The 24,576-nt window shown below is 36.6% G+C and overlaps 1 protein-coding gene across 1 annotated transcript; it reads left to right on the top strand.

Annotated features, from left to right (window-relative positions):
* The first annotated feature begins 3,649 nt into the window (after positions 1-3,649).
* LOC113225862 (chitinase-3-like protein 1) lies at positions 3,650-5,419 on the top strand. The gene is made up of 2 exons (XM_026458315.1): positions 3,650-5,212; positions 5,304-5,419. Exon 1 carries the CDS (start codon positions 3,796-3,798, stop codon positions 5,152-5,154), a length of 1,359 nt encoding a protein of 452 aa, XP_026314100.1. The 5' UTR covers positions 3,650-3,795; the 3' UTR covers positions 5,155-5,212; positions 5,304-5,419.
* The last annotated feature ends 19,157 nt before the right edge of the window (positions 5,420-24,576 follow it).

Raw genomic sequence — 24,576 nt, 5'->3', positions numbered from 1 at the left:
CATTCTCTCTATTGAGTGGCGTTGTGTTGTAGGCCACGCCCACTACAATAAGGGTTTTCTCCTAATAAATGAATTTCGTGGCCGGTTGTGTAACCACAAAATAAAAAAACCACAATGGATCTATTTCTACACTCAGCCAGCTACCAGCAGCTGACTAGAGACGTAGCTTTATTTAATAATTGTAATTAAGTTTCTTGAACGTAATAAAATTATTTTATAATCAAACGCAGCGAAACTTTCTGACATTCTGCCTCCGTGGCCGAACGGTTACCATGCCGGACTGACACGCAGAGGTCCTGGGTTCGATTCCCGGGCCGGGAGAAATATTTGTATGGCCTACATTTATTTCTCTCGTGAGTTTGGGTGTAATTTGTGTTTGTCTATGTATGTGTCCATGGCACCCGCGACACAGGGTTTCCCTAGTGCGGGGCTATGTTGAGTGTGTGCGTTGTTATTTGTTATTATTATTCAATAATAATTATTAAAAAGCTACAACTCTGGTCAGCTGCTGGTAAATTTAAAGGTACTTGGCCGAGTGAAGAAATAGACTGTCAAAGATGGCGCTAGGGCAAAAAGTCGTTAAAAACCAAAACCAATAATCTGCAACACATACAAAGAGTGGAAAAAAAAAGAGAACTGACCTGTTAGACCTCCTGCTCAGAATATCTGGTCGAGACGTATTAAGACGCGCCACAGTGAGGTTTATGGGCATCGATCGAGCCAGTTCCGGCTCAGAATCATCCTCTGTAACATTACATACTTTTAAACTTCGTGTCCCGCTGTCCCCGAAATAAGTGTCAATGTCCCGATATTATAATTTTTTTTTATAAAAAAAGCCGACCTCAAGAGTTCGTGTAATTACATCTATTTGCCAAATTTTATTGAAATGGTTACCGGAAAGTGCGCAAAACCGGATTCATCCCTTAGTTTGCCACCCTTAGAGGTGGAATATTTTTACAAATTTAAACGGCACCAATACTGAGTTACCCTCTCTCCAACAAAAAAGAATCATCAAAATCGGTTTTAAAAATTTCAAAAATATTTTAAAAAATAGAGTGGAATTGAGAACCTCTCTCTTTTTGAAGTCGGTTAAAAAGCAGTAACATTAACGGGTTAACTTAATTTCAATTAAATTTTTTCGCTATATTTATATTTGCACTTGTACAAACCATCGTTGTCGTCATTATTGAGAATAGGCGCATCTTCACCGTCGCCGATTCTAGTTGTAGACGGGCCTGGAAACTCTTCTGTGACCACCACTACTTCTGTTGAAATAAAATAATTACCACCCTTTGTAACAAATTTTAAAATTAATAAAATCTGATCTGGGAGTCTACTCCTGTTCCCCGTCTGACACACTTCCGAAACAATTGCTGTCAAATTAGTGATACTCAACCAAATAAAATCATTTATTCCATTAAATGTTAAAATTCAATTAATTTAAAAACTAAATTAATTACGTAATTATGTCAATCAGAAACAGGCTTCGTCACATAAAAATTACCAATGCAATTCGCCAGACTTGGCCATTTTTATCCAACTAGTACAATTAAAAAGGACCGCTCTGAATCTTAGGTGGTTCAAACGTCCCTACAACATTGGCACCAAGTATTATATAGTATATACATTGTTGCACCAAGTAAGATCCAGAGCGTGGTTCATGACCTCTATCTCTAAGCCGACGACCCAACTCCCTGATATATCCCTATAGTACATACATTGTTGCACCAAGTAAGATCCAGAGCGTGGATCATGAATTCATTGGACTCTGCACCCCAAGTCCCCGCAATCTCCATTGCAATTGGCACAAAATCGTACATCGGTTCTAAGGCACTGTACTTGGCATGTTTCAATTTTACCGCATAATCCGCAGCCGATCCGGCAGATCTGATCTGGTGGTGTGATTCAGACTGACACACGTAGCGTCCAACAAAAGGCACCAACTCTTCTGCCATGGAACCAGTTTAAGACCGTCGGGTCTCTTGCCATCTGTACGGCACAACCCCGGAGACTCCAAGACACAAACCACGTTAGCCAATACCAAAGCAAACTCAAATTCCACCAAATTAAAAGATAAAATCAAGTATGAAGCTTCATTGCCATCATGCGTCTTGTAATATGGTAGAGTATTACTCGACCCCTCCTACGCAAAGTATCGTATGTCGAAATTGCCAAGTTTACAGGCGAGCTTAAAGTTGTGAAATCACTGCAATGAGCATAACACGTGAATTGAGCTTTTCTCAGTTTTAGTCGAGAACGAGTTTTAAAGAACGAGCTTTGCGTAATAAAACTGAGTCAAAGTCAAGTCAAAGTCAAAGATGATTTATTCCATAGGTAAAATAAATTTACACTTGAAAACGTCACATTTAAGGTACTGCTCGTTCACTACGCTGACCTCCCTGAGAAGAACGAGCAAGAAACTCTAGGGATTGCTCTTTTCAAATAAACTTAAATGCTATGGAATACATTTTGAATCAAATTTGTGTGGATTCTGGAGCCATGTCGTCTTTCCATACATCTTTATCTAACACGTAGTCTTCAATTTTGTAATATGATTTTTCGATCAAAATATTTTTAATGTAGTTTTTAAACTTAGGAAATGATAAACTTAATATATGCTCCGGAATCTTATTGTAAAAACGTATACAGTTCCCCATAAAAGAGTTGTTTACCTTGGTTAAACGAAATCGTGGTACCATGAGTTTGGACTTAGCTCTAAGGTTAATATTATGGATATCTTCTTTCTTATTGAAATTATGTATATTTTTACGGGCATATAAAATATTTGAGTAAATGTACTGTGATGCCACAGTCATGATACCAGTCTCCTTAAACTTTTCTCTGAGAGATACCCGAGAGCCTAGACGGTACACAGAACGAATCGCTCGTTTTTGCAATACAAATATGGTTTGAATATCTGCCGCTTTACCCCACATGAGAATCCCGTAGGACATTATACTATGGAAGTAACTAAAGTAAACTAGTCTAGCAGTACTAACATCGGTAAGCTCACGTATTCTGCGGACTGCGTATGCAGCGGAGCTTAATCTGCTGGCCAGGGACGATATATGTGGAAACCACTGAAGTTTACTATCTAAGGTCACTCCCAAGAAGACTGCTTTATTAACAAGGTCTAACTTTTCTCCGTTTATTTCTATGCTTGGACTAGTCGATTTTACGTTAGGTAATTCAAATTTAACACATTTTGTCTTCTTGGCATTAAGCAATAAATTGTTAGCATTAAACCAATAAACTACTTTAGAGAGGGTATCATTAATACGGTCATAGTTAATGTCATGTCTGTCTGTTTTAAAAATCAAGGATGTGTCATCAGCAAACAACACTATTTCGCAATGGTCCTTAACAAAGAATGGCAGATCATTAATATAAATCAGAAATAAGAAAGGTCCAAGTATTGAGCCCTGCGGAACACCCATTTTTACTGGAGAACCCAAAGAAGTCGCTCCATTTATGCCTACTTTCTGAATTCTACCGTTGAGATATGACGAGACAAGTTTCGACGCCTTGCCATTTACACCGTAATGTTCCAGCTTACTAATAAGAATCTGAATATGAATCCAAGATCAAGAAATAAATTTTTAAAAAGAAACAAATTTTAAAACGCACGTCATCATCGTAAAATTTGCGAACACAGACTATTATATGCGAACGTCATTTTTGTTTGATTGTGGTTTGTTGCTTTGTTTAATTAGACTATAGAAACCAGAAGAACTGTAGTTTTTTAGTTTCTACTGATGTAAGTCTCTTTACGTGTGATGCTAATTAACCGTAACAATGATTGTTATACTCCCAAATGATATATCTAAAAGTTACGAAGTGGAATACAACTTGTTGTTGGAAGATATTACCAAGTCTCGATTGAGGTCGTCATTTATATTCAGTTTACGCGTAATACATGTGTTATGGTTTTGTATAGCTGCCATCGGAGCCGTGACGATATTGGTGAGTGTTGTGTTAAGCAGCGCAGTGCACGAAGGCGAGCTCGCGGATAGAGACCCGGTGGTGTCTTGCTATTACAACACGCCATCTCCAGTGGCGACTGCGGTGCGCCAGCTGCTGCCGCATGATATCCATCCACACCTCTGCACCCACATCAATGTGGCCTTCGCTCGCATCGTCAACAAAACCATATATCTTGAAGATCACCAATACGCTACTCTAGGAGATATAATTCAACTACGGAAAAAAAATCCTAAATTAAAAATTTTACTTTCGGTTGGTGGATCTGGCAATGATAGAAATTTCTCAGACATGGTGGTAGACCATGCATCGAGGAAAATATTCATTAAGTCTATTAAAAATCTGTTAAGGAATTATACCCTGGATGGTATTGATTTAGACTGGGAATTTCCAGCCATTCATAACTCTAAACTGGCTTTAAAATTGGCTGTGGCCAAGAGAGAGCGACAGCATTTCTCTCAGCTGTTGCGAGAGATAAGGGCTGAATATGTAAGAGAAAGACGAAACTACTTGCTGACGGTTGCTGTAGCAGCCCCTGAAGTTATTGTTGATGCAGCCTACGATGTGGATCAACTTGATTTATATACAGATTTTGTGAATGTGATGACTTATGATTACAACTTCTATAGTGATGCAACTCCTTTTACGGGTTTGAACTCTCCGCTGTATGCACGGCCCGAGGAGCAGCTGTATATAGCTAATCTTAATATCAACTACACTGTCCACATGTACATCAGCAAAGGTCTGAGCCCTAACAAACTAGTGATTGGAGTTCCAACTTATGGCCACTCATATACACTGGTCAACTCTGATAACCATGGTATTGCAAGTCCTGCCAGTGGTTATGGCTCTCTAGGATCATCAGGTTTTGTTAACTATCCAGATGTGTGTCAATTTATGAAAAAGCATGGTGTGGTCATCAAGCATGTTACCCGTGCAGAAGTGCCGTATCTCTACAGTGATCATGAGTGGGTTTCATTTGACTATCCACAAAGTGTATCATCCAAAGCCGCATTTATTAAAGAACAGGGTGTCCGAGGGGCCATGGTCTATTCACTCAATGCCGATGATTATGAGGGTGTCTGTGAGGGAGATTTCGGAAGGAATAACACAAAATTTCCTCTGTTAAAGACTGTCAAGGATGCTCTAGTGGGATTTGTGAAGAAAGGTTAAAATTAAAGCGTTCCATCACCAACCACTCACTTGCATGTCACTAAGTAGAATTCTATTGGTACATATTAATTAATCCTATTATGCAGATGTTAATCAATTTATTTACCTGCTTTTTACGGGCTACATAAGTAATTTTGTACATGGCGCAGGATTTCATGGTTTACGAGAGTGACTCGCGTCCAGCCGCGGTGGCACTGCGCGGTGGCGGCGAGCGGCGGCATTGAGGCCCACGCGCGCGAGTGGCGGGCGCCGCGCCGCTGCCGACTGCGCCGGCGCCGCGCGAGCGCTGCTCATCCACACAGAACCGCATGCGCGCATTCATTACTCCGCCTTATTAACTTTTACAGTAAAGGAAAAAACAGCATTTAACTGTTTCTCATACGGCGAAGTTTCACGCTCGACTGACGACTGTTGCCGACGGTGGCGCAGTAGGCCCTAACTGATAATTCGTAATTCTATCTGATTTTTTTATATGTTAAATAAGACATTCTTGACAACTTTTGTTCTTGTGTTATTTCTAGGAAAGCCGATTGTAAAAGTGAAAAAAAAAAAATTTTTTTTGTATGGGGTAATGTACATTGAATTATTTACCTCAAAATTGGAAACCACATATTCACATTATATTTTTTACTACATTTTGAGATAAAATAAATAATTGTTTCTCTTATCGAGTTCTTAGGTTTTCGCGATTGTTACACATAGGAAATGAAATTATTTTTCCGGATTTAAATCGCGTATATTTGTTTTTTCAAACAAACCGACGTTTCGGGCCCTTTACAGGTCCCATGGTCACGGTTGACCATGAGACCTGTAAAGGGCCCGAAACATGGTCACGGTTGACCATGAGACCTGTAAAGGGCCCGAAACGTCGGTTTGTTTGAAAAACAAATATACGCGATTTAAATCCGGAAAAATAGTTTCATTTCCTAATTGTTTCTCTTTTCATAAAATTAAACAATTTTTTTTCTGAAACCCAACTTTTATCATGTAAACAAAAATCAGCTAGGTGTTCTACCAATTATTCCTAAGATTACGAATTATTCGTTAGACTCTACAGTGCGTCGCGTCGTAGCAATCGCAAGCAGGTAGACAACACGCAACCGTGCGGGGCCGTCGACGTGTGAATTACAAACACACCAAGCGAATATTATTTGCAATCCAAAACGTTGTATGCGATTAGTTCTTTATACGCAACTCATGTGGCAATGCTGAAGTGTCTGGGCGCCATGACCCAACTATACACCAAAGGAAACATGGTTACCGCAAACTTTGTTAATTTTTTGTTGTAGTTGTAGTTTGTTTTTAAAAGAAGCACACGCTAAGACTCAATTTACATTACGGCGGAACGGAACGGAAGCGAATTTTATAACGATATACTGAACTTCATAGTCAATTGTGTAACATACAAATTAGATACGAGCCAAAGAACAGGTCGCGCGTCTTCCATGAATTTCTTGCGCACGGCTGCCATCGGCGACGGTCGGCATATCTACGGCGACATCAAGCGTCTTCGAAATAGGTTGTGTTACTTACTGCAAAAGAAAAAAACATGAATTCAGAAATAATGTTAATCTATTTAGTACTAAATTATGATAGTTTGTACAATGTAAAAGCTAGAAACTTTACCATCAAAAATTCGAAGAATAAAGCATTGGGAAAGTCATATAAAATAGGTGGATACAGTAAAAAACTTTGCGAAATATTTCATGTTGTGCAAAAAGTTTTCGACAAATCATGTACCCAAATATGTTTTTCCTTTTTAACCGACTTCAAAAAAAGGAAGAGGTTCTCAATTCGTCTGTTTTTTTTGTATGTAACGCGATAACTCCGGTATTTGTGAACCGATTTTCATGATCCTTTTTTTGTTGGAAAGAGAGTGCCTCCATAGTGGTCCCATTTCATTTTGAAGAAAATCATCCACCTCTAAGGGTGGCTGATCCCGCATGAACATTCAATTTTATAAATAGCGCCTAACTTTTACTTAAGGAGCAATTATTTTAATGGCTGGTTGTGCTATTCTCCAATTCAAGGCGTTTTTCTTTCTCTATATATTTTGAGTAGTGAGAACCGATTTTTATTATCAGTGGAAAACTAGAGGACATTTCTGTAAAACTTGGCAAATAGATGTAATTCCACGTACTTTTATGTACTGAGATTATCGATCTTTCTTTTTTCTTCTACCTCACAAATAAAGGAAATAAAAACAATATCAAAGTTTATCACCCTTGTTATATTTAAGATCTAGACTGAATTAATGAACACTGCGGATGCTCGAGCATTCCCGCGACTGCGTGCGCCTTCTCGCGCTGTGAGGCGAATTTCGCTTCCGGTCCGGCGCAATGTAAATTGCCCTTATTTCGTTGAGGCACGCTTGAATTTGTAAGGGACTTAATTACGTAGTGGCTGTGATATTTTAAGCAATAGCGATCAATTTTCTACTATCGGCAACTTGCCTGACTAGCGTACTATATGTTACAGAAATAATATGTGAAGGTAAGCTGGATCACTCTGGCGCGAATGTTGAACAGTCTGTTAGAAAATGTGATGAGTGACTTTTTATCAGTAGCCCAAATTTTTTCCACGCATTAGGTGTCATTCAAAGACTTCATTTCTGTAAAAAAAATGATGGGTCAAATTTTCACAATTAAATTTCTAGTCAAAAACGCCACGCTATTAATGAAAGTACAACCCCGGATGAAGAGAGGAAGGCAATTCCACACAAAGTCAAAGTCAAAAATTATTTATTCCATAGGTAAAATAAATTTACACTTGAAAACGTCACATTTAAGCTACTGCTCGTTCACTACGCTGACCTCCCTGAGAAGAACGAGCAAGAAACTCTAGGGATTGTTCTTTTCAAATAAACTTAAATGCTATACATTACATAAATATGGAAAACACGTTGAATCAAATTTGTGTGGATTCTGGAGCCATGTCGTCTTTCCATACATCTTTACTTTTTAAACTTAGGAAATGATAAACTTAATATATGCTCCGGAATCTTATTGTAAAAACGTATACAGTTCCCCAATAAAAGAGTTGTTTACCTTGGTTAAACGAAATCGTGGTACCATGAGTTTGAACTTAGCTCTAAGGTTAATTAATGTTATGGATATCTTCTTTCTTATTGAAATTATGTATATTTTTACGGGCATATAAAATATTTGAGTAAATGTACTGTGATGCCACAGTCATGATACCAGTCTCCTTAAACTTTTCTCTGAGAGAAACCCGAGACCCTAGACGGTACACAGAACGAATCGCTCGTTTTTACAATACAAATATGGTTTGAATATCTGCCGCTTTATCCCACTTGAGAATCCCGTAGGACATTATACTATGGAAGTAACTAAAGTAAACTAGTCTAGCAGTACTAACATCGGTAAGCTCGCGGATTGCGTATGCAGCGGAGCTTAATCTGCTGGCCAGGGAAGATATATGTAGAAACCATTGAAGTTTACTATCTAAGGTCACTCCCAAGAAGACTGCTTTATTAACAAGGTCTAACTTTTCTCCGTTTATTTCTATGCTTGGACTAGTCGATTTTACGTTAGGTAATTTAAATTTAACACATTTTGTCTTCTTGGCATTAAGCAATAAATTATTAGCATTAAACCAATAAACTACCTTAGAGAGGGTATCATTAATATGGTCATAGTTAATGTCATGTCTGTCTGTTTTAAAAATCAAGGATGTGTCATCAGCAAACAACACTATTTCGCAACGGTCCTTAGCAAACGCCTGAAATGGTCCTTAAAAAATCTTAACGTGGCCGGAGCAGCCGGCATTCGTTTTCAATCACTAGCACACGTTCGTTTTGAACAGACATCACGTTCGTACAACTTTACTACTGCCGTCTAGCCACAAGTGTTCACCCCGCCCCACCTTGAATATACACAATGTACTTCTAAACAAAGGAGCCCCTAATTCTAAAATATCGCGACTAGAACCGACTAATTCAGGACTTTTTTAGTGTAATCTGATCTAAGCTAGGAGCTGTGGTTCTCCAGATTAAAAAATGGTGCCGCCGGAATAATGTTATCCCAGTGTGGACAGTAAAGCCCCTAATAACTTCAAAACGGTGTAACGAGTAAATCTAGATTTTACACCTAGAACCAACTAAATCACGATTTTTTTAGTCTAATCAGATCTAAGCTAGGTGTTGTGGTTCTCGAGGTTGAGAAATTGTGCCGCTGGAATAAGGTTATTCCAGCATAGACAATAACTTTTGAACGGTGGACCGACTAAATCTAGTTTTTTGCGACTAGAACCGACTTAATAGAGACTTTTATCTGGCTAGTCATATTTCAAAAACTCTACCATGGTCACGCAGGACTATGGCACGCTGACGGAGATCGTAACTATTACATTCATAAAAGACAGGACCATTTCACCATTGTGAGTAATAATAATTTTTTAAGGTTTTTTTGGAATTATATTTTGTTTATTTTGGAGGCAATAAAGAGATTTTATTTTATTATTTTTTATTATTATTTCTTAATTTTCGTTTTATTTTTTTTCTCGAATCGAAAAGTGTTCACATTGGCGCCTCATATTCTTCATTACCTCACAAAAAAACTGAATCCAAATCTCATGGGCGTCCGACCCTTATATTCTAGAACTCTACTCAATGCTCAAGTCAGGACTTGAGTATGATTCAAAGCACTGGAAATCATACTCAAGTCCTTGCCATTAGGGTCGTATTTTCAGTGCTTGAAATCAAACTCAAGTCTGCTAAAATCCTGACTTGAGCATTGAGTAGAGTTCTCAATACTCAAGTCAGGACTTGAGTATTGCAGATCAGGTGAACATATCAGCTTCTTTGAAAATTATTTACTATATTTCAGTGCAATATTTCCCTACAATTGAAGTTATTGCATTTCTATCTAAGTACATCTTATTCACACTTTTATTTTGTTGTGATTGATTTTTTACAAACATTTAAACTATTTCTTTACCAAACACAACAGTAAAAAGCGCACAAAACAATTATGACAATACCAAACAGAACAGCAAGTGTGTAGGAGGACCGGGCGTAGTTTAATCCTTGTGGCCGTGTGCTTGTGCCACGCTCTCGCAGTAGTGTCATGTCAGTCTGACCTTGCTTGTTGGCTCATTTGTTTTTCTCAACACAATCCAATTTAATTGCATCACCGCGCACCGTCACGATAAACATCAATTATAGGCCTCCATGTGTGGAAATTTGTTCTTAATAACCTTATTTATTTATTTACAATTAATAGGAATATATTCTTAATAAAATTAATTTAATTTATTTATTAAATAAATTTACGTATTTAATAATTTACAATCAAAGAATTAAAGAAAATATGTAAACCATTGATGTAAACTGGGTAATATTCCTAATTACACTCACACTCGCTCCCTGTTCGCAATCTCTACAACTCACAAAGAACAAAACAGTTTACCCTATTTAACCTAAGATCCTTCCCGTTTTACTCGTAAGACATTTTACTCTTTGCATTGGCAAGCGGGGCAGAAGTTAGGTACATAATTATTACTTTTTGTCGCTCTAATATCGTGTGCATCTTAATTAAGTAATGGGAGCTGCTATGACAAGAGAGGTGGTGGTAAGTCATTCCAGATTTTCGTCGCTAAATACTGACTATCCCTGTAACCATTTGTCCTGTACGACGCGCGACGGCGTGGCTAAAGGTTGGCCTGTCTTCGTCGAGCATTCATGCTATGAACGTTCATAATCCAGTTTCACTTGTCAAAGAGATATTTGTGGTTTTCGGAGTGTAATTAGCTCGTGTACAAGTTAAATGCACTTGTAATTTTTAATATATTTTCTTGGTTTAAGCATAAAGTAACACGTGCAAGTCTCGCATTCGTATACTGATAAACAATAACGTGTCAACCAACATGATCATAGTTTTGCGAAAATAGCACCTAAAATAATTTTCGTGGTTTTTGATAGTTTGTTCTTCACTTGTAAAATGAGAACTCTTGCTTTATCACCACAGGAATAATGAAGTGTTGTGATTTATTACTAGTATAATTCCCCAACAACAAAATGAAAACTTTAGAACAAACTGTCAAAAACAGCGAAAAAATCTTGATCTCAAAAAAGGTGCCATTTTCGCAAAATTACGATCATGTTGGTTGATACGTTATTGCATATATAAAAATGCATTTTATCCTAAAGCTGCTGTACCGTATTTGGGAGTAAGTACTTAACGTTAGACAAATATTAGTTGACTCGCTGGTCCTGTCTCATTTCAAACATTGTGATGCGGTGGTACATGGACCGAGACTCCTTAAGAAAACGACACGTGCAATACGGCGAGCACAAATGGATGCTCTTAATGTGCTATGTAGCTAAAAATTCAAACTCAATTTTTAGTCCCGACTTTCTGGCACTGTTCAATATTATCCCCTCAATTATATAAGCATTATAACTTAGAATTTTTCTCCCTTCGGACTCTCGTACCTGCTTCTAGGAACTTTGATATACCTACTTGCATTTTGTACTAGAGTATACATAACATACAACCACAATGTAAACAACATACAGTGGGACATCGCCTTTGAAGTCTCGCGAAATGCCGATTTCGTCTTGACAGCACATCATACCGCAGGGTTGTCACCACATTTATGTGGTCTGTGGTTGTCACTCTTGTCACCATGTGTTTTTTTACTACTAGGTATGTCCATATTGGGAATAAAAAAAAATGTCGATGTCTTTTGTAGTATGTGCAGTAAGTTATAGTGCAAGGAATATAATCAAAAAATATTTATATGTTTAAACAATTTATTTTAAACAAAACCCACTACCAATAAACTAATACCAGGAATCAGAACTACGATGACACCGAAAATCTACTTCCAAACAGCACTTAATACAAACACGCACACGCACACACACACACACACACACACACACACACGCACACATTAACGTACTTTTTATATTACCTATCTCAAAATCTTGCTCCTTTTTAGTACCAATGCCCAAGTATTATTTCTATAATTTTTACTCAAATAACTCAACTATTGTGGCCAGACACTGATTTCCAAGGTACAGGCCTGTGCCTAGTTTGGATAATCAGAGTTCAACAATCAATTTGTACAACTATTACTTAATTACTGTATGCGGATACTCATGAAATTTAAGATTTTTTTCTATGCGTGATGATGATAATATGCAGTCTCTAACAGCACAATTTGTGTATACAGGGTGTAAATTTGAGACGGGGCAGCAAGGCCAGCCACCTTCATCGTTGTAGTTACAGGAAAACGGTTCTAGAAGACTATCCATGAATTTTGAAGATATTTTGATTGGCATTCACAGATTTTGGAAAAATGGTACAGTCGGCAAGATAAATGGCATTGTTCTGTCTAGACGTGTCCGTTGGCCGGTTAGCCGACTGTAGGAAATAATTGGTTAGACTGTGATACAATATTCATAAGTTCATTACTGTTAGTAACAGGTACATTAACATGCCTACAAGTAAAAGTTGAAGACTAAAAATTTTGAAAATTAATAAAAAAGTTTATTTTTTAACACTGTTAAATGTTTTTTTAAACACCTGGAAAACATATGCCACTGCCACGACGACTTCATGCCGATCAAACAGTCGTCAGACGCGGCCGCCGATCTTACGATCGACGCACAAGCACATGTATAGTTTCAACTATTAATTTTCTGTCAATAAGAAAAGCATTTTCTGGAGCATGTGGTGAGTTGTGAATTGAGTGGTCTTTCAAACCGTCATAGGTGTATATTTTCATTTTTTCAGCACTTTTACAGCTACGCTTGTGGGGCTTATCAATCGATTGACAGTGTTGTGATGACGAGGCGAAAACTTTGACGTTTTTACTGAAGGTTCTTTTTCTAACTCCATTTTGAGCTATCGATGTGATCGTGTGCTAGTTGGCGTATGCTCAAATCATAAAATGCACCACTTGATTATGATATCATTCACTTATCATGACAGAATTGGAAACAGGTGTCACTACGAGGTGTCCTTTAATTATAACTTATAATATTATAGATTATTAGATCTATAGGCTTTTGGAACAAAAGGCCCGTGTCCTACAAAACACAAACTAAAAAGCACTGTTGTGGACACGGCCGCGCGGAGGCGGCGCGGCGCGGCGGCGGTCCGCTCGACAACCGCCTTTCCCGCGGCCTTCACATTTGTTTCGACAGAATGTATTAAACCAAAGGGTAACTACTTGTGTCACATAGGTAATTTAATTATAAATATTAATAGGTAATAAAAAATACTTAGGTACCTCCTAAAACTACATGGTTTGATAGGTACCATATCTATGCTGTGATATGGAATGTCCTCGTGGTATTCAGCAAATGGATGCAACACCTCCCACCCCAAATGACCATTTGTAAGTACAGCAGCATGTACTGGCAAACTAAAATATTTCAAGGCCGTTGCTTGTCAATGTTGTAGCTATCGTTATCTACCGCGAAATCGGGTGCTTGGGGCGAGATTGCACTTCTCACCACAGACTAAAGTCCAGCAGTGTTCCAAATACTCTCAAACGTAACATTTTGTGTGAAGAAGCAAGTGATCTTTTTTGTTTTTTATTGGTTCATCAACACTAAAACTATAACTAGGAAAGTACCCACAATACGTGGGGCGCACTATAAATTTCGGAATGAATAAGAAAAAAATACTATAAATGTTCAGAAATGAATTTATTGTTTCTCAAAACATTCTCCATTAGCGTTAATGCACTTTTTCATACGAATGAACCAATTTATGCCACTCCTCCGTGACAATCTCTGAAACATATTTTTCATACTCTTCGATAGCCTCTTCAGGTGACGAAAATCGTTGACCGCGTAACTGGTTCTTAAATTTTGGAAATAAATAAAAGTCATAAGGTGCCAGGTCGGGACTGTACGCGGGATGGCTCATAAGGTCAACGTTGTTCACCTTCAAAAATTCATTTGTCTGTCTGGCCGTATGAGAACTGGCGTTATTATGGTGCAAGATGATACGGCGTTTACGGTTATTTTTACGGAGTTTGTCAATAACTTCTGGCAAACAAATGGTCCTGTACCAAACTCAAACTCAAACTCAAACTCAAAATAATCTTTATTTCATAGGTAAGCATTATTACACTTGAAATCGTCACAATGGTTAAACTCTACCGCTCATTCGTAAGGCAGATTCCCCTGAGAAGAATGAGCAAGAAACTCTAGGGGTTGCTCTTTGTAAATAGCATTTACAATATTTTTTTTTATTTGAAACATCAGAGATCGAGACTACCTCCATGAGCTAAACGGGTTACTACCACGGATTTTTGTCATCCAAGTACGCAGAAGGTGTATAATAACCTTTAGTATAAAGTTTTTGTTTCACTTTAGTTTTAAACCTCGTGAAAGGCAAATTTTGTATATCAACCGGAATCTTGTTATAGAAGCGTATACATTGCCCTTTAAATGATTTTTTGACTTTGTGAAGACGACTATCAAGAAAAGCTAGTTTATTTCTATTTCTATTCCGTATTAATGTTATGTCTGTCACTATTTTTCATAAATAAATTACTATTCCTTTTAACATAAATTACATTTTCATAAATGTACTGTGAGGCTAGTGTAAGAATGTTAATTTCCTTAAACTTATCTCTCAAAGATACTTTGGGGCCCAGATTGTAAATTGCCCTAACTGCACGTTTCTGCAGGACAAAGATTCTATTGATATCGGCGGCATTACCCCAAAGCAAAATGCCGTATGTCATTAGACTGTGAAAGTAACTGAAGTAAACCAATCTAGCGGTTTCGACGTCTGAAAGTTTCCTTATTTTTTTAATCGCGTACACTGCAGAGCCGAGCCGTTTTGATAACTTACTTATATGGGGACCCCATTGCAATTTAGCATCTAACGTTATACCTAGAAATACAACTGTATCCACAAGATTCAATTTTTCATTTCTAACTACAATGTTTGTAACCGTCTCTCTAACATTGGGTAATGTAAATTTCACACAATTTGTTTTTTTCTCATAAAGAAGTAGGTTATTAACAGCAAACCAATCAATTACTTTAGATATAGCATTGTTCACATCGTCATAGGAACATTGGTGCCTTTTAACTTTAAATAATAAGGAAGTATCATCAGCAAACAATACTATCTCATGTTTTATACTCTCCATAAGGCTAGGTAAGTCATTAATATAAACTAAAAATAAAAATGGGCCTAGAATTGAACCTTGAGGGACACCCATGCTAATTGCAGATCCTGACGATCTCGTACCGTTAACATCGACCCTCTGTACCCTACCACGCAAATACGATTTAAGAAGGTCGAGATCACGTCCCGCCACACCATAATGGCGAAGTTTCCTGACCAGTGTATCATGGTGCACACAATCAAAAGCTTTGGAAAGGTCACAGAATACACCAACAGCATCATGTGAAACTTCCCATGCATCAAATATATGATTAATCAACTCGACACGAGCATCGGTTGTAGAGCGACCCCGAGTGAAACCAAATTGTTTAGGAGACATTAAGTTATTACTATAAAAATGTGCACACATCTGATTTAAAATAATTTTTTCAAATATTTTACTGGGAGTTGGTAGTATTGATATAGGTCTGTAATTGGTGGGGTCAGAAATACTACCAGATTTGAAAAGTGGAATAACTTTACTTTGCTTCATGAGGTCAGGAAAGACACCATCATCAACACATTTATTAAAGACACAGGCCAAATAAGGCGCAATACAATCAACTATAGAACTAATTACTCTGACTGAAAGACCATCAAGATCAGCTGTATTTTTTATGTTTATAGACTTAAAGGCTTTAACAATATCGTTTGGAAATACATGACGGAACCTTAAATTAGTGATACTAACTGCATTATTTTCTTTTAGTAAGGATTCAGCGGCGGTGGGAGATGAATTTAACGACTTAGTAGTCAAAATTGGAATGTCAGTAAAAAAATTTTCAAATATTTTAGCAACTTCTGCGTCTGTGTTTACAATTTTGTCATTAAATCTTAGTTGAAAATCTAAGTTACGAGGTTTGACCCTTCCAGTTTCGCTGTTTATAATATTCCAAGTCGTTTTTACTACATTCGCGCTGCTTTTTATTTTATTATTTATAAACATTGCTTTGGCTGCAACACAAACACGTTTAAACATTTTCGAATATTTCCTAACAAAATCATTAAAACTGTTACTAGTGTTATAAGTCCTTTCATCGTAAAGATCATATAGTCTTTGTCTACTTTTGTGAATTCCCACAGTCGCCCAATCACTAAATTTCAATGAATTATTAATAGTTATGATTTTGGACCTAAAAACGTTATCACGTTCACTTTTGACTATGTTGAAAACTGAATTATACAATTTATTGGGATCGTTAACGTACGGAAGTTCAGTTAGTTTAAGCATTACATTATTTCTATAAGCTTTAAGTCGACCATTATTTATCGGAACACATGTGATATCCTTTTTTGGCATTTTGTCAACAGTTATATTAAAAGTGGCCAATTGACCGCAGTGATCAGAAGTTAATTTATTTATAATAGATTTATTACTAGGTACGGCGTTAGTATAAATATTGTCTAAACAAGTGGCAGTAGTAGAAGTTATTCTAGTAGGCACCAAGAAAAGATTCACAAGATTATAACATTGGAAAAATGATATGAGCCTACTGCTAGCACTGGAATCTTCTAATAAGTTAACATTGAAGTCACCACAAACAGCAATATATTTATTTGGATTATTTAATTTGCCTAAAACTTCATCTAATCTTTTTTCAAATAGTTCGTAAGATGAATGAGGGGGTCTGTACACGCTTAATATAACAAGCCGTTCAAGCTCTATGCAGGATATCTCTATAGTCCGCTCAATAGATAGGCTCACAATATCTGTACGTTCTTTAAATTTTAAATGATTTTTAATAAGAATCAAAGAGCCGCCATGAATAGCGTTTTCTCTGCTGAACGAACTAGCCACCTGGTGATTGTTGAAGCTAAACTTGAACTGATGTTTTGATAGAAAGTGGTGTTCAGTAATACACAGAATATCAATATTATTACAGTTAATAAATAATTCTATTTCTAACTCTTTGCCTTTCATGCCTTGAATATTTTGATGCACCAGGTTTCATATACAATTTATTTTATTTCTGTGTGTTTTAGGTTGGTTTTTTATTGTCATTGTGTTGCAAGAGTATCTCTCCGTTGTCTTATTAATTAATTTAAATAATTAGAAGTTGAATTATTTTCAACAGAATGATTATTGTCAGTAAACTGACCTATGTCAACGGACTGCTCAATAGAAGCAGCCGGTCTGGTAGCCAAGGATTTGGCTGAATTATTAATATAATATGATAGCAACTCCTAAAATAACTAGTAAGATAATACCTATCTTTAGTCAAATAAAAATATTTACTAATAAAATTATTAGTATCCATAAAATGAAATTTACTATAATGAAATGTCAAGCTGTGTAAAGTTCTATTTAAGTTATGCCTCAAATTATTTTCACTTGGTGTGAGGCTATTGCTGAAGGGAAAAGCTAACAAAATAATTTCTTTTATATTAATTAAATTATTTAATTGTGAAAAATACTGTATTAAATCTTTTTTGTTACATTTTCCTCTTCTGCCAATTAAAATTATTAACGAAGTGTCTTTGTCAAATTTAGTTGACAAAATACTATCTAATATTTTACAGTATGTTGCACCTGGCATGCAAATATTTGTTAATTTTACTCCTAGGTAGTTAAGTTGCAAACCTATATTTTTACCCATTTCATCACTATACATAACAATATTTTTTTGAATTTCATTTGACCTAGTTAGTGACAAAGAGGTATTTTTTAATTCTAAAAAGATTCCTGCAACAACAATAAGGAGGGATCAGTGACACACACAGACAGGGAGGATTGTGGTTTTATTTCTTTGCAATTGCAAACTTGATTATTTGTTAGAGACTCAAATCTGTCATTATTATATCTACATAAATCTAATAAATTATCCATAGCCTGTGTGTGCTCCTTAATCTCCTGTTGCGCAGTTTCATATTTCTGTGTTATTAATTTTAATGAATTTGTTACACTAAGTAATTCTGCCTGGAGGCGCTGTGTGTCACATTCATAGCTAAGCCTATTTTTCTCAAGATTTTGAGTACAATCACTCAATTCATTCAACAAACTCTGACGTTCTTTTCTTAATGATATATTTTTACAAAATGCTGCATTTTTCTTTATTAATTTGTTCGTGGTAGATATGTATTTGTTAATTTTAACATATTTTTTAAATTTTTTTTTACTACAATTTAAGGCTGTTGAATTAAATGAGTGACTTTCACAAGTCAGATCTATGGTGATTGATTCTGAAGAGGAGGGTGGTACAGCACATACCATTGAGGGGGCACTGCTGACCAGCTCATCAAATAGGGACTGCGACTGTGTTGACTGTTGTTCTGTACCAATCACTATTTACGGTACAACGGTTCTCCAAAGCAACAGTAGCCACGTGTCCAGTTTCTTTAAAAAAAGAAGAAATCATCCGCTTAGAGGCACTTTACACGCGCACCACTTTGGTTGGTTTCGGCTCATCTCGAAGGACTGACGCTCGATTGCTGCTTTGTTTTGGGATCGTAACTATAAATCCATGTTTCGTCACCTGTTACTATGTCCCACACCAAATTTGACGCCCCTTCGTTGAATCTGGTAAGCATGGCATTGCACCAAGTGACGCGATCCGTTTTTTGAGCCTCAGTCAAATTGTGTGGGATCCACCGAGAACACAGCTTTTTCACACCCAAATGTTTGTGTAGTATTGATTGTATTTGACTCATGGCTATGCAAAAAGATGCCCGAATCTCATGGTATATCACATGCCTGTCTGTTTTGATCATACGGCGCACAGCAACGATGTTTTTGTTGTTTGCAGCAGTGGACGGGCGACTATCACGAAATTCGTCACTGAGATACACACGACTGCGTTTGAATTCTATAAATAGTCGTCTTGCATGGTGCTTCATCGCCAAAAGCAGTTTGAAGCCGAGCGAAGTTCCGCTGAGCTGTTAAATTACACTTAAAGAAGTACAAAATCATACAACGAAAATTTTCACGAATGGTTAAATCCATGGTGATGTAGACAACCAATTTCTAAAATCACGCCACAATGTAAAAACAAGCGACAGTCAGCTGAAACAAGCTTTAGATACACTATTACATATACAAATTCTACTATTCTGTATTCAGATACAAGTTGTCTTTGGCTGTAGCCAAAGAGTTCAATTTTCAAATGTTGTAATTACTTTTTAAATATTGTCGATGGCCAGTTCCGGAAACTTATAGTGCGCCCTATGTATTGCCTTAATGGTAAGTGCAACAGTTAATTATGGGTAAACACCGCATGCATAATTGTAAACACGTAATGAAAATTGATGAGTTTAAAAATTTACCAGTTGACGAAAATGGCATATTAACGAAAATGGCAAGTGGTTCCCTAATTCAATTAAATAGCAACTACGTCTGGTTATTTAACAATATGAAAGACAAAGAACAGAAACTAAAAAATACCTACCTACTTATTTAACAATTGCTGAGAACAAGCGCGCGGAACTTGCCAAGCGAAATATTGTGTATTCGTATATTACTGATTTGGTTAAGCAGTTTGGTCAGTCTGGGTACAGGGAAGTTTGCGCCTAACACAGTTGGTATAGCGTCTGACACGGTGTGCTGGAAGACGTTTTTTCGAATCCGGCCGGATCGAAGGAATTTTTTCTGAGTGTTCGATCTTTGTATTAATAATTATAACAAACTAGTGGAGTAATTTCACAAAAAATGATTGAATATCAATTCAATAAAAATTTAACATATAATAATTTTTTTAAATTTTATTCCTAGCACTACAATTACTGCACATACTATAAAACGGCTTGCGAGAAAGCCCCACATCAACAATGTATCCACAATACACCACTGCATGGGGCAGTGGTGTATTGTGTGTGTGTGCCGCTATTGCTATGATAATTTTTAATATTTTCGTATTTTTTCGTATTATTTCGATTGTTTCATAATATTTTTCATTCATAATTCATCCGTTAATTCTCTTATTTTATATTATTTTAATCAGCTGTGGGTAATTATATATATTTTTTTCTTTGCATAAGCTGTGTCCAATTGCAATTGGATAGCAGTCGCAAAGAATTGTACATCAGTACAACATTATCAGATGTTATTTTAAGTAAATGTAACTTGTGTATCTGTAATTGTACCATATTGAATAAATAAATAAATAAACATATTTTTTTAATCCCAATAGTAGTAATAGTATCCCCAACAGATTAAACATAAAAAACACATGGTGACAACCCTACGGTATGACGTAATGTCTAGACGAAAGCGGCATTTCGCGAGACTTCAAAGGCGATGGCGCACTGTATGTTCTTTAGACTGTGATAACAGGTTAGTGTAAACGTGAGTCGAAGCTATTAAAAAGACGTGTGTTGGGTAGTGAAATTTTTGCATTCGCTTAGTGCACAGTGCACACATAGTGCTTAGCTTTAGCATTTTGGTGTTGATTATGTTGAGCATCTACACTAATTCTACATTAATATTAAAATCCTTAGAAATCCTTAATAGGATTTCTTGTTACAATCCCGCCTGCTCGTTTCGCTTTCTCCGTGCGCATGGCTTGACTTAAAATGCTTATTTACCCACGTTTGATTGACAAGCGCATTAATAAATTAACGTTGGTTCATACGTCAAGAGCACAGATATAGGAAAAAAGGTCAGGAGTATATCAGGCTTGACATCTTGGACAGTTTTTATTGAAGCGTCATTAAGTTGAATTTAAATATTAAATGTTATACCTCTCGCTAACAATGGAGGATATCATGAAACACACAACCCTCGATAACATGCGAAGTCCCCAACCCGCGTTGGACTAGCTTGTCTGACTATGGCCTAAATCTTCTTAGTGCTTCCACACGTGTCCTGCAGTCGAACGCATTGTGGATTGATGATGATGACCATCAAATATTGGTTTCCTCAACATTGTTCGCCGATATTATTAATTATATTTGTAATTGTTTCATTTAATTTATGCACATGAAGTTAGATAAATATTCTTTAAATTTAATTTTTCTTTAACTGTAAGTAATGCTATACTTAAACTGTTCAAATCAAAACTTGACACAGCTTGTTACTTAAAGAAGCATTATATTAATTAAATTAATTACATTCCAAGTCTACATCCACTGTAATCATTATACAAAAGATGTAGACCTAGCAATGCTTTCAAAGTAAGTGCCTGCTGTCGGTAGAAATTTATTTTCCGAGTCGACGAAAATATCAGAACCGTCATCCATGCACAATGTTTACGTAGTTGAGAGACCTAAAAAGAGGATTCATTGTATCTCCCCGTTAGGCGCAATAGACAGAAGCCTGCAGCGTGTTTTGTGATGGTGTATTTGGACCTTGGCGATAAGGAATGGGATTTGTACTAGCAGGATTGGGTAACCATCCGCGACACAAAGGGCGTGGGATACATGTAGGGGTAATGTCCATAAGTTTTTCTGTACAAATATCTGACAAAGTTCTTTTGCACTATTTCTATGATCTCTATGTAGCATCTCTTAGGTGTGTTCCAGTTATTAGTGTCCAATCGGCTACGGACGTACGCGTTATACAGAACATAAGGTACATCATGAGTTTTGAAAGATTTGTGTTTGTCGTGGTATGTATCCTAGAGCCTTTCTGGCCTGCTTACCTATATAGTTCAAATGCGTTATGGCTAAAAGATATATGCTGGTCGAACGACGTCTCAAGATTAACAATACACTATTAATATAATACAAAGCATTTATTGACTCCCTAGCTCTGGAGTAAGTCGTAACTGCGCATTTGGCAACATTTAAGTCCGACCTATTATCACGGCTCCAGGCAACTATCTACGCTGTTTATATCAGCCTGCAATTTGCTGCAATCCTGGCTGTCTCATAAAAAACATGAAAATTTTATATCCGCGTAAATAAGACAGCGTTATGCATTACGGAAGGCAAGTCAGTGATAAGTAGGTAGGTATCAGGAAGAGTAAATAACGGGTCTAAAGAACTGCCCTGCCCTATGGCCGAAGTAATGTCGTAAAGGTCTGAGTGGGAATTTTTTAATGTAGGTACACGGTCAAAGCACGTCAAGCTTGACACTGAAGGTTTAAATTTAACTCTATGCCGGTTGCAATAAGAACGGTCCAAAGACCAAAGTGTTAAGCTTGATGTGCTCTTGACTGTACGTAATGTGCTCTTAACTCATAAGTCAATGTCTTAACTGTACGTAATATGCTCTTAACTCATAAGTCAATGTCTTAACTGTACGTAATGTGCTCTTGACTATTGTAGTACGTATTGCAGTCGATTTGATAAATAATTCGAGTAGAACATTCGAAATTCCTGCTTGTGCCATTTTGATTAAGAGGGTGTTATGACCTACACACGGTCGAAAGCCTTCCTATTCGTCATATCGTAGTATGCCACATCAGTCTGAACTTTATTGTTCATGTAAGAAGAGACCAGCGTGGTTATATTTATGAGATTTGTATCGTTGATCTCCCAGGCAGAAAATCATGTTGCTCAGGGCAGAATCAACTGCGAAGTTGATTATAAATACACTTATACAAGACAGATTCAAAAACCTTAGCAAATGAACACAAGACCACAATGTGCATGTGGACACCTCATTTTTAGGACCATGTTTATGGAGAGGTATAACTCGTGTCTTTTTCCAAACTGCAGAGTAGTTTTTACTTTTAATTACTGTGTTAAAGATATGACACAAAGGTTTCTCAATCGCGCTTCTGCAGTCTCTGATCCTGCATTGCTGAAGCACATAATATAAAACAAGAATTCAGCTGTATAAAAAAATCCATTAAGCTCTAAACAAACGTGGACTTTGATATCAACAAAATCAGGCAAGCACAGGATTTGGAATGTTTGTCCAATGGATTCCGATGTGTTGAGTTCCAAATAATACTTCGACCAGACAGGACTCGAACCTGCGACCACGGGATTCCGTCCCCATTGCTTTACTAATAAGTTCTGGCCGAGTTACGAACTTCTCACTAAGCTTTTCCAGTTACCACAAGCTGAAATTGATTTTGCTTTTTGGAACATGTATTATTGATTTGTTTCACTTTTGAAATAACTCCACCTGTTGTAATTAATAACTACAAAGATCGACAGAAAGGCGGCATTAATTTTTTTTTAATAAAAAAACATTTGTTTGAATTTGGCCTACTTCTGCTGTCACTATGTTTTTTATGTATAGAAATAAACTAAATTGTTCAAACCATGTTTAAACAATGAAAGTATCATTTTAAGAAACTGAATCTACCAGCATTAAAAGAACATTGTCAATTTTATTAATTTTGTATGAAATAAAGAAAGAAAGAAGAAAGAAAGAAAAACGTTTATTCGCACATTTAAGTCACTTTACATCCCTAAACTATAAACATAACATTAAATTGATAGCTATTTATTAAATCATCTATAAATAAGAATGCAAAGTGACACAAAAGAGGAAAAGGAGACGACTCAGCAAAAAGTCTATCTCTGGCGAGAGAGACGCTGATTTTCAGTCGTTCCTGTTGCATCATCGACTGGATGTTGAGAGAGCGGTACATATTATTATGTTGTGTGTATCCTCTGTTGTGACATATATATTCTTAATTATTTTCAATACGAATAAACATTTTATTATTTGAACAACTTCTACAGTCCCAATTTTTTCCTTCCAGTAAATAAAATTATCCTTACATGATTAAAAAAAATCAATTTTATTCATTTTTAAGGATAACACACGCTTGGTCATAAAATTACTATGCCAAAATTGTTTTTACAAAAAAACATATCGGTTCTTATGACAGGTTCCTAACATAGCATAATAATAAGAGCTTTCGAGTTATGTCGACGCTTCGTTTCGTTCGCAAATACTTCGCTTCGTTTGTCCAATATAAGAGAGACCGCACTCACAGTCAAGCTTGTAGCGTGGGACCTGTAAAGGGCCCGAAACGTCGGTTTGTTTGAAAAAACAAATATACGCGATTTTAATCCGGAAAAATAGTTTCATTTCCTATGTGTAACAATCGCGAAAACCTAAGAACTCGATAGAAATATAAGTCTCATGTAGGTACTCGTATATTCAGCCGTTTCTCCTCTTTTTTCTTTAGGAAAACTTCCTTTGGTCCTTTCCTATCTACTCCAAAGTTGATTACGATTGACCCATAGAGCATTTTGCTAAATATTTTATAACGTACGATCCCAAGGAGCACACTTTATACGCCTTAAAACTGCTTTATCTATAAACAGTCTTAATATGGTATTGATTTAGATAATTTTTTAGTTCTCTATAAATTGTTTTAGAAAAAATAATTGTTCTTATAGACTTATTTCACTCAAGTCA

The sequence above is a fragment of the Hyposmocoma kahamanoa genome, unplaced genomic scaffold (genome assembly GCF_003589595.1).
Source record: "Hyposmocoma kahamanoa isolate Upper Pololo Valley unplaced genomic scaffold, ASM358959v1 179, whole genome shotgun sequence".
NCBI lineage: Eukaryota > Metazoa > Arthropoda > Insecta > Lepidoptera > Cosmopterigidae > Hyposmocoma > Hyposmocoma kahamanoa.
This window is presented reverse-complemented; position numbering and strand designations above follow the sequence as displayed.

Excerpts from the sequence above, each read along its gene's own strand:
- LOC113225862 (XM_026458315.1), top strand. The coding sequence starts at position 3,796 with ATGATTGTTATACTCCCAAATGATATATCTAAAAGTTACGAAGTGGAA.